At 40.9% G+C, this 11,081-nt stretch overlaps 1 protein-coding gene across 23 annotated transcripts in view; it reads left to right on the top strand.

The window, feature by feature from the left end:
- Positions 1 to 11,081, top strand: part of ZC3H11A (zinc finger CCCH-type containing 11A) — a 59,192-nt gene that overhangs the window by 25,108 nt on the left and 23,003 nt on the right. For all 23 annotated transcript variants that reach the window (XM_017881070.1, XM_017881082.1, XM_017881079.1 and 20 more), the window contains 4 exons: positions 8,764 to 8,887; positions 9,896 to 10,099; positions 10,225 to 10,341; positions 10,572 to 10,652. In XM_017881070.1, coding sequence (XP_017736559.1) covers positions 8,764 to 8,887; positions 9,896 to 10,099; positions 10,225 to 10,341; positions 10,572 to 10,652 — 526 coding nt within the window. The remainder of the gene's footprint in view (positions 1 to 8,763; positions 8,888 to 9,895; positions 10,100 to 10,224; positions 10,342 to 10,571; positions 10,653 to 11,081) is intronic.

Here is an 11,081-nt window from a genome sequence, read left to right as displayed (position 1 = left end):
CCCAGGCTGGAGTGCCAAAAGATGATCTTTGGCTCAGTGCAACCTCAGCCTCCCTAGTTAAAGCAATTCTTCTGCCTCAGCCTCCCAAGTAGCTGGGATTACAGGCATGCACCACCATGCCTGGCTAATTCTGTATTTTTAGTAGAGATGCGGTGTTGCCATTTTGGTCAGGCTGGTCTCAAACTCCTGATCTCTGGTGATCCACTTGACCTCGGCCTCCCGTAGTTCTGGTATTGCAGGCATGAGTCACTGCACCCAGCCAACCCCAACAATTTTTTAAAAAAGATTAACATTGAAATATTACCGCCATTTAATCCTTTGATCTCACTCAAAGTTTGCCAGTTTTCACAATCATATCTTTTAATTTAGAAAGAGCAAGTCCAGGCTGGGTGCAGTGGCTGATGCCTGTAATCCCAGCACTTTGGTAGTCTGAGGCGGGCGAATCATGAGATCAGGAGTTCGAGACCAGCCTGACCAACATGGTGAAAGCCCAGCTCTACTAAAAATACAAAAATTAGCTGTGTGTGGTGGCCGGCGCCTGTAATCCCAGCTACTCAGGAGGCTGAGACAGGAGAATCGCTTGAACCCGGGAGGCAGAGGTTGCGTTGAGCCGAGATTGCACCACTCCACTCCAGCCTGGGTGACAGGGCGAGACTCCATCTCAAAAACAAAAAAAAGCAAGTCCACATTCAAGTGTTGTACATAGTTGTCGTGACTCTTTTTGTCTCCTTCTGTTGAGAGCAGTCGCTCAGTCCTGCTTTGGCGTTTCATTGGCCTTAACACTTACGGTAGCTAAAGGGAATTGTTTTTTTTTTTTTTTTTTTTTGGGAGGGGTCCCCCTCTGTCGCCCAACCTGGAGTGCAGGGGCCGGATCTCAGCCCCCTGCAAGCTCCGCCTCCCGGGTTCACGCCATTCTCCTGCCTCAGCCTCCCGAGTAGCTGGGACTACAGGCGCCCACCACCTCGCCCGGCTAGTTTTGTGCTTTTAGTAGAGACGGGGTTTCACCGTGTTAGCCAGGATGGTCTCGATCTCCTGACCTTGTGATCTGCCCGCCTCGGCCTCCCAAAGTGCTGGGATTACAGGCTTGAGCCACCGTGCCCGGCCGGGAAATTGTTTTTAAGAATGTTCTTCAGTTTGGGTTTGTTTGTATTCCCCCTCATTATTAAATTAAGGTTATGTATCTTTAGCAGGACTATCACAAATTATATATATATATTTATTTTGAGACAGAGTCTTACATTGTTGCCCAGGCTGGAGTGCAGTGGTGTGATCTCAGCTCACTGCGACCTCTGCCTCCTGAGTTCACGTGATTCTTGTGCCTCAGCCTCTCGAGTAGCTGGGATAGCGGGCCTGCATCACCACACCCATCTAATTTTTTGTATTTTTGGGTTTTTTTGTTTTGTTTTGTTTTGTTTTGAAACGGGGTCTTGCTCTGTTGCCAGGCTGGAGTGCAGTGGCACGGTCTCAGCTCACTGCAACCTCTGCTTCCCAGGTTCAAGCGATTCTCCTTCCTCAGCCTCCCAAGTAGCTGGGACTACAGGTGTGCGCCACCACATCCAGCTAATGTTTGTATTTTTAGTAGAGGCGGGGTTTCACCGTGTTGGCCAGGATGGTCTCAATTTCTTGACCTTGTGATCCGCCCACCTTGGCCTCCCAAAGTGTTGGGATTACAGGCGTGAGCCACCTCGCCCGGCCTAATTTTTTGTATTTTTTAGTAGACACGAGGTTTTGCCGTGTTGGCCAGGCTTGTCTCGAATTGTTGGCCTCAAGTGATCCACCTGCCTCAGCCTCCCATAAATATTTTGTGGAGAGGTACTTTTAGACCCTTTACCCCGTTTCTCATCAGACTTCAACTTTTTCCCCGTTATTTATGTGAGTTAATGCAAACTTGTGATGATACGGTTTGGCTCTGTATCACCACCTGAATCTCACCTCTTGTAATCCCCATGTGTTAAGGGAGGGACCTGATGGGAGGTGATTGGATCTTGGAGGTAGTTTCCCCCATGCTATTCTTGTGATGAGTGAGTTCTCATGAGATCTGATGGTTTAAAAGTGTAGGACTCCCTTTACTTGCACTTTCCTGCTGCTTTGTAAGCCTTGTTTGTGCCTTGCGTCCACTTCACCTCCTGCCATAATTTTAAGTTTCGTGAACCCTCCCCAGCCATGCAGAGCTGTGAGTTAGTTAAACCTTTTTTTTTTTAATAAATTACCCAGTCTCAGGTAGTTCTTTATAGCAGTGTAAAAATGGACTGATATATGTGGTTTTCTATTTTAACCAGTGTGTCATACTCTGTTACTATCATTACTGACTTTTATGCTCAGATTGACCCAGATTTGGCCAGTAGGAGCCTTTCAAGCTGATTTTTGTGTCCTTTTGATGTTTCCATCATTCTTTGAGCATCTCTGCTTTTTGGCCTAGCCAAGATTTTCCAGGCTCATCCTGTACTTTTCCTACTTCAGCCCTGGATTCAGCCATTTATCCAAGGTGCCCTAGTTTCTTTTAGTGAAGAATGGTATGTAGAAGTTAAGATTTGGGCTGCTCCTAGAGTGTCATCACTTTCAGGTTGTCTCAGTGGACAGAGCTAAGGAATATATAAATGTATACACTTAACAGACATTTACATCAGAACTTTTTTTTGTTTTTTATTTTTTGTTTTTGTTTTGTTTTGTTTTGTTTTTTTGAGACGGAGTCTCGCTCTGTTGCCCAGGCTGGAGTGCAGTGACGCAATCTCGGCTCACTGCAAGCTCCACTTGCCGGGTTTACACCATTCTCCTGTCTCAGCCTCCCGAGTAGCTGGGATTACAGGTGCCTGCCACCACGCCCGGCTAATTTTTTGTACTTTTAGTAGAGATGGGGTTTCACCATGTTAGCCAGGATGGTCTCCATCTAATGACCTCGTGATCCGCCCGCCTCAGCCTCCCAAAGTGCTGTGTTTACAGGCATGAGCCCCCATGCCCAGCCCTATGTATTCAATAATAGATACTTAGTATTAAAAATTATGAGTTCATATAGGTGCTTCCAGTTCATCAATACCACAGGACTTAGTCTAGGCTTCTTCTTTTCCATACCTGTGACTCTTCTCCAGAAGTGAGAAACTTGGATTTCATTGTTCATAATACTTTTATTTATTTGATCAGTCTCCTAGTATAAAAACCGATACTATGTTACAGCCTTTTCCTTCCTCTCAGGCTCTGGCATGACACACAAAGCTTCTCCACAGGGACACCTTTTTCACCATGTTTCAACTCTAGTGCCCTGTGCTAAGCCTCCCTGCTTCCTTCACTGTAGGGACCTCTTTCTCACCCTACTTGGACCCCAGCATCCTACTTTCGACCCCCAACCCGATCCCTACAATGGATACTGTTTTCACACCCTTGGGCTGTGATACTTTGTGCTGAGCGGCTTTCTGATGTGAGATGCTGTCCTGACCCTGCGCACATATTCCAGCTCTGTACGAGGTTCCCTTGGGAGTACCCTGCCTTCCTCACCCTACTTGGTCTTTGATGCCATTCTAAACTGACCCTACATGAGTATGTATTCTTTATCCTACATTGGGATCTCTTCTGCACAGAAACATTGCTAACCCTGCTCAGGCTCAACACTTGTCAGGGTACCTTCTCATGCACATGTCCTCTTAACTCTCCATGGGTTCCAACACCCTATGCCAGTTCCACATGGTCATGTGGATACCTTCCTATTCTCAGTCAGACTCCAATACCCTGCTCTGGGTCACCATGTCCTTCCCTCCTCCCATCTGAATGCCTGTCTCCCTCAGCCCCATCTAACGACTTTGGACTGAATTGTTAGGATGAGACTAAATATGCAGTTCATATGCCTGGGGTCAGTTACTCCAGTCTGGTTTCATATTTCTTGTCTCTTAACTACATTCTAAGCTACCTGTCTTGCAAATAGCAGCAGATATCAAATTGATAAAGGAGTACTCTGCAGCTTTTATATTTTATGTTACAACATGAAAAGTCTTGTTGTAACATTGTTAGTGGAGTGTATTGGCACAACTCCTACGGAGGGTATGTCAGTGTCTCCAGGAGCACCTCTTCATTTTAGAGATTCTCTAGAATGTATTCAGAGTTAAGATTTATTACAGCAATAGAGTAAAGACACACTGTCAGATCATAAGAGAAAAAGACACTGGAGGAATCTGGAAGAATCCATGTGCCTGTTTTTTTATGCCCACTCACTTTAGGGGTGACACAGAGCACACTCTTCTCCGAGTCATGAAAATGCAGCAGTGCATGTGTGGTGTTCCTGCGCAGGGATATCCATTAGAGACTCAACATCCAGGATTTTCATTGGTGCTGGCCAAGTAAGCACCCTTTACCAAACATGTACCCGAATTCCAGACTCCCAAAAGGAAGGCAGATGTTCAGCATTAACCATGTCGTTTGCACAAACAGTCTAGATATACTGAGCCTTCTCCCTCCCCCACTTACCAATTAGCTTGGAGCATCTAAAAGCCAAGTTCCCAGATGTTAGCCAAGAACAAGCCTTGCAAGCAGGCATTTCTAAGGATACTAGTCTCAGAGTTGCTGTGTTACCTCTTTTCTGCACAGAGGCTTATTGGCTATATTGCTTGAAAGAACTAAGTGCTTATACTTTTTACACATAGGTATTTACCTGCAAAATAAGATGTGTGCAGAATTACTTATTGTAGTAATTTGTAATAGTAAAATACTGGAAATAACCTGTCCTTTTAAAATAAAGTTTTGCTACATTCATACAGTGGAGTGCCGGGTAGCTGTTAACAAAAAATTTTAAAGGGGAAACTAATTTATTGATATGGAAATAATTAGGATATATTGTCAAGTGGAAAACCTAAGGTGAAAAGCAAGATGGGTTAAAAAAAGGAGAGGGAAGCCTGGTGCCGTGGCTCATGCCTGTAATCCCAGCACTTTGGGAGGCTGAGGTGGCTGGATGACCTGACGTCAGGAGTTTGAAGCCACTTGGCCAACACAGTGAAACCCCATCTCTACTAAAATTACAAAAATTAGCCGGGTGTGGTGGCACACCCCGTTGTCCCAGCACTCAGGAGGTTGAGGCAGGAGAATCACTTGAACCCAGGAGGCGGAGATTGCAATGAGTCGAGATTACACCACTGTACTCCAGCCTGGGCTATGCAGTGAGGCTCCCATCTCAAAATAAAAAAAAAAAAAAAAAAAAAGAGAGAGGGAAAACAGTTTATATTTGTTTTCACTTGCATATGAATTTTAAAAATCTCTGGAAGTATAAAGGTGAAACTTAACAACAGTGGCTATGGGAAGGTGACAGGGATGAGAAGGAGTCTTTTTATTGTGTACCCCTTCTATGTGCAGTTCATTTTCATTATTCATTGGTTCCATATTTGCGAATTTGCCTACTTGCTAAAATTTATAACCCCCAAATCAGTACTTGGTCATTCGTAGACATGTTCAGAGCAGCAAAAAATTTGAGTCATCTGACATGTGTCACATTGGTTCACAAATTGAGTCACATTTCCAGGTGAGGTGGAACAGAGCTCTGCCTTCTTCTGATACTGTAAACAAGTGTCCTTTTCATAGTCTGTTTGGTTCCACGGCTTTTGGTTGGTGGTGGTGCTGCTTAAAATGGTTCCTAGGCCTATTGCTGAAGTGCTTTGTAGTGTTTCCTGAGTAGAAGAAAGCTGTGATGTGTCTTACAGAGAAAACAGATTGTTAGGCCGGACGCGGTGGCTCACGCCCGTAATCCTAGTATTTTGGGAGGCCAAGGCAGGCAGATCATGAGGTCAGGAGTTCGAGACCAGCCTGGCCAACATAGTGAAACCCTGTCTCTACTAAAAATACAAAAAAATTAGCTGGGCATGGTGGCATGTGCCTATAATCCCAGCTACTCGGGAGGCTGAGGCAGAAGAATTGCTGGAACCTGGGAGGTGGAAGTTTCAGTGAGCCGATATTGTGCCACTGCATTCCAACCTGGGCGACAGAACGAGACTCTATCTCAAAAAAAAAAAAAGAAAATAGATGTTAGATAAGCTTTATTCAAGTGTGAGTTATAGTGCTATTGGTCTTGAGTTTCATATTAATGAATGAACAATATTAAATGCACCCAAAACCAAGTTATGTATTGATTAGTTGATGAAAATGTGACCAAGGGCTCACAGGAACCCAACTCTATTTCCCTTAGGAAAAACGATTTAGTATTTACTAATTCAGTGTTCCTAGTGACTTTGTAGAACATAACTACTGCAAATAATGAGAATCAACTTGTTTTAACTTTGGATCATGTGCTGTATTACTGTTAAAAATGTGAAGACATAATTATGTAGGAGAAATATTATTGTGGAGGATGTTTTTTCTTTTTGGTTTTTTTTTTGAGACGGAGTTTCATTCTGTCTCCCAGGCTGGAGTGCAATGGCTCCATCTTGGCTCACTGAAACCTCCACTTCCCGGGTTCAAGTGATTCTCCTGTCTCAGCCTCCTGCATAGCTGGGGCTTCAGGCGCCCTCCACCATGCCTAGCTAATTTTTGTATTTTTTAGTAGATACGGGGTTTCACCATATTGGTCCGGCTGGTCTTGAACTCCTGACCTCAGGTGATCCACCCACCTTGGCCTCCCAAAGTGTTGGGATTACAGGCGTGAGCCACCGCGCCTGGCATGTGGAGGATAGTACAGCATTATATGGAATACCTTTCTTTTTAGTATGCATATAGTCACTTGTGATTTTTTTTTTTTTACAAGTAAAAAGAATTCATACCAAAATAAGTGATTCTCTTTGGGTAATAGCATAATTGGCATTTCTTTCCATTTTCCAAGTTGTCTTCGTTGCACATACATTACTTTTCAATTAGAAACAAAATCTAGTAAATGTGTTAAACAGATCAGATAAATGTCATGTGACTTCTGTATATAGAAGATACTGTTACAGAAGTCATTCAGTAATTTGAAAATTGCTTCCAGGAAAGATGTAAAATTTAAGCAAAGGCAGGCTTAGGAACAAGGAAGACTGGCATTAGGTTCTGCCTTGAGAAAGGAAGAATTGAATAATTGTTGTTATTCCTGTCTAAAAAACAGTGGTAGCTATTTGGGTGTGACAGAGGACTAAGAAATTCTGTCTAGTTCTTTGAAAGTAATGATATTTGCTGTACTTTTAGTTTTACTTTATTTATTTTTACTGCTCCTTGTGGAGCAGGGCTACTCTATAAGCAGTGTGCCCAGTACACTTTTAAAAAATGTTAATAGGTAATTATGCATATGACATAAACTTAGAACATATTTTTAAAAAACTGATTTTGCCAAATCACCTTTCAGAGATGTGGAGCTAATTTACATTTCCATTATGTGTTTGAGACTGCCTGATGCTTCCATATCCCTAAAAACAGTGTATTATTGAATTTTATCAGTCTCTCAATATAGTATATTTTGGAATTTGCCCTTTTTGATACATTTGAGCATCTTTTTGTAATGGTTATTGTTTCTGTGTTTCTCTTCTCCATATTCTTACATTTCAATGCTGGTGTTTTTTCCTGGAATTTTAAACCTTAGGCTGTTTATGATGATTAGAGATTCAACATAATGCAGTTCATTGGAGGTTAGTTACTTTTCAGAGTACTTCTCATATCTTTTTTTCCCCTTTTTTGAGCTATTAAAATGTATATAGAAAAGTGCACAAATCGTAATCTTACAACTTAAAGAATTTTCATAAAGTGAATATACTTATTTGATCAGCAGCTAGTTCAAGAAATAGAGTATTAGCAGTAATCTATCTTCCCCTTCATCCCCTTGTTACTAACCACATTCCCAAAGCTGATCACCATCCCAACTACCCTACCATGGAGAAGTTTTGATTGTTTTGATATTTTCATAAACGGAATCATATAGTATGCACTCTTGTGTCTGCCTTCTTTCATTCCACATCTGTGGCATTGAGTATAGCAATAGTTTATTCCTTCTCATTACTAGATGACATTCTGTTGTATGAATACTTTACGGTTTCTTTATCCATTCTGGTGTTGATGTACACGTGGGTTTGCAAAAGTATAGAGCTATTGAAAATAATATTGCTGTGAACGTTGCTTATACACAGCTTTTGGAGAACTAGTGTATATATTTTTCTTGGACATATATCCTATGATCCGGCAGTTTATTCTAGATGTACAGGTATTCTTTTTTTTTCTGCCAATTTTCGTTTATAAAAGTAAGGTGACTTGGGAACGATACCTAACATCCTTAGTGTGCTGTTACATGTGCCTTACTTGGAGAATTCATGAATGGGAAGAATTTTCTCAAAGCCTTGAACTCTCAGCTTCAAGTAGTAACTGCAGTTTATTGAGTTTGAACTATGTGCTTAGTGCTTTATTTTATGTACTCTTCATAAGAAACCATTTATTCCCATTTTATAGTTAAGGAAAGTGAGGCTTAGAGGCATAAATTGTCCAAGGCTATCTGGCCAATAAGTAGCATAATAGAGATTCAGATCCTGTTATCTTTGATTTCATAAACTTAAAATACTGTATCACCCTGCTTCTTTAAATTAAGTGTAGACATTTTAGGGGTTCCAGGATGAGGGTAAAAAGGGAAAGAATAACATAAACTACTCTCCTGCTCTTTTCCACTCTCCATCATGCCTAAGTTATGTTATTTTCAGCAACCTCTCTTCCTTCTAAAAATCATCTCATCTCACATGCCTCGGATTTTTGAACCCTGTATGAACTTTGTCTAGAAAACAAACTACCACATTAATACACGTATCACTGTTTTATTTGAAAGCAATGTGTTTTTCCCTCTTACAGAAAAAACGCAGTGAAATTCCTTGTTATTGGGAAAATCAGCCAACGGGATGTCAAAAATTAAACTGCGCTTTCCATCACAATAGAGGACGATATGTTGATGGCCTTTTCCTACCTCCGAGCAAAAGTGAGATCAGTTTTTAATTTTAAAAGAATACTATCAAATGAACAGCTATTATGCGCACTGTACAACAGTACTTTTCAGACGTTGGCTCCTTTCAGTCTTGTGAAACAGCGGAATTATTTCCACTTTACAGAGTGAACTGAATCTTATTAAGGTTAAATGATTTATCCATGGCCATAGAACCATTATATCTTGGCATGCCATTTAAGTTATTATACTTACTTCATTTCTCATATTCTTATCAGACCCATAAACATTTTCAAAATAAATTTGATTTTCTAGGCCAAAGGTTGGCAAAACTGGTCCTCTGCCTGTTTTGTAAAATAAGTTTTATTGGAAAGCAGCCTTGCCCATTCATTTACATATTTTCTATTACTAGTTTTGTGCTAGTGCTGTAGAATTGAGTAGTTGAGACAGAAACCATATGGCTTACAAAGCCTAAAAACTGGCTCTTTGCAAAAAATATTTGCCAACTCTACTCTAGACTATAAAGTAAAACTAAAAAGCTAGTAGTTATTCCCAAAATCCATTTTAAAGTAATTTAAAAGTGGAATTGGCCATTTAAAAGCCACATTTGCTATGTGATTAAAATTTGATGGCTACATCTTTTTACCTCAATTTAAGGGAAAAAAGTAGACTTACTCCTTTCTGGTTTGGTTCAAATAAGTATCATATGCTTGGTCTTAAAAGCTACTCTGCTGAGCAAAAAGCCTAGAATTGCACTATTAAAATTAAAGGTCTAGAATTTGTGAACAGGTACTATGCTTCTTCTAGTCTTCTGTTTATTCTGTTTTGAGTGCCCACTTTGTGTTTATGTACAGTGGAGAGTTAATTAGCTAAAAGCGCATTTTTTCCCTCCTAGGACTTTAGAACTTAAATGAGGAAATTTAGTGAAAAGACGTAACTGCTCATAAGATAAATGCACCATACTTTTCATAGGGGGCCAGGAATGTTTGGTAAATTGGGGTTGTATCTTCTGTTTTTAATTTATGACTGATTTTGTGCGTTTAGCTGTGTTGCCCACTGTGCCTGAGTCACCAGAAGAGGAAGTGAAGGCTAGCCAACTTTCAGTTCAGCAGAACAAATTGTCTGTCCAGTCCAATCCTTCCCCTCAGCTGCGGAGTGTTATGAAAGTAGAAAGTTCCGAAAATGTTCCTAGTCCCACACATCCACCAGTTGTAATTAATGCTGCAGATGATGATGAAGATGATGATGGTAAGTTCTGTGTGGCTCCTTCTTTAAGGCAAATAAATAGAGTCACATAGTAAATTGGGCAGAATCAGGATTAAAGCTATAGGCTTATTTTTAATTGTGAATTTGCCTTAAATGTTGGCATACAGATCAGTTTTCTGAGGAAGGTGATGAAACCAAAACACCTACCCTGCAACCAACTCCTGAAGTTCACAATGGATTACGAGTGACTTCTGTCCGGAAACCTGCAGTCAATATAAAGCAAGGTAAGAAGAGGCTATATTGGTGCCAAATCTTACACCACTGTTGAAACTAACTTTGAAATTTAGTTGACAATAATTGGCTTCCCTCTTCCTTTTCCCATGCTACACACATGCATACCTATACTTAGTTTTTGTTGATCATTTATTCAAAAAATAAATGCCTGCTATGTACAGATAAAATACAGAGAAGAGAAGGCTCTAGTTCCTCATAAAATTTCTATTTGTATTTTCAGGTGAATGTTTGAATTTTGGAATAAAAACTCTTGAGGAAATTAAGTCAAAGAAAATGAAGGAAAAATCTAAGAAGCAAGGTGGTAAGTCATCACAAGTTTTGGCATGGATAGTTTTATGTTGCTAGGAAAGAATACTAAGGGCGCTTCTAGAAGCAACAGCCAAAATGAGAAAATAGATTTTCATTTCCATGGCCTGTTTGAAGTAAAACACAAACTTATTTAAATTGTGGTTGCTTTTAATTCACTGCAGCTGTGTTTCGGTCACTAATGATTCAGAGCTGAGTACAATAAAGAATCTGAAAGAACCTGTATATCTTGAAAAATATAGCTCTAAAGAATATCATATAAGAACTATAGGCCGGGCGCGGTGGCTCAAGCCTGTAATCCCAGCACTTTGGGAGGCCGAGACGGGCAGATCACGAGGTCAGGAGATCGAGACCATCCTGGCTAACACGGTGAAACCCCGTCTCTACTAAAAAATACAAAAAACTAGCCGGGCGAGGTGGCGGG

This window comes from Rhinopithecus bieti, unplaced genomic scaffold, assembly GCF_001698545.2.
Source record: "Rhinopithecus bieti isolate Rb0 unplaced genomic scaffold, ASM169854v2 scaffold_12049, whole genome shotgun sequence".
Lineage (NCBI taxonomy): Eukaryota > Metazoa > Chordata > Mammalia > Primates > Cercopithecidae > Rhinopithecus > Rhinopithecus bieti.
The sequence above is the reverse complement of the archived record's forward strand: the minus strand, read 5'-3'. Positions and strand labels throughout refer to the sequence as shown.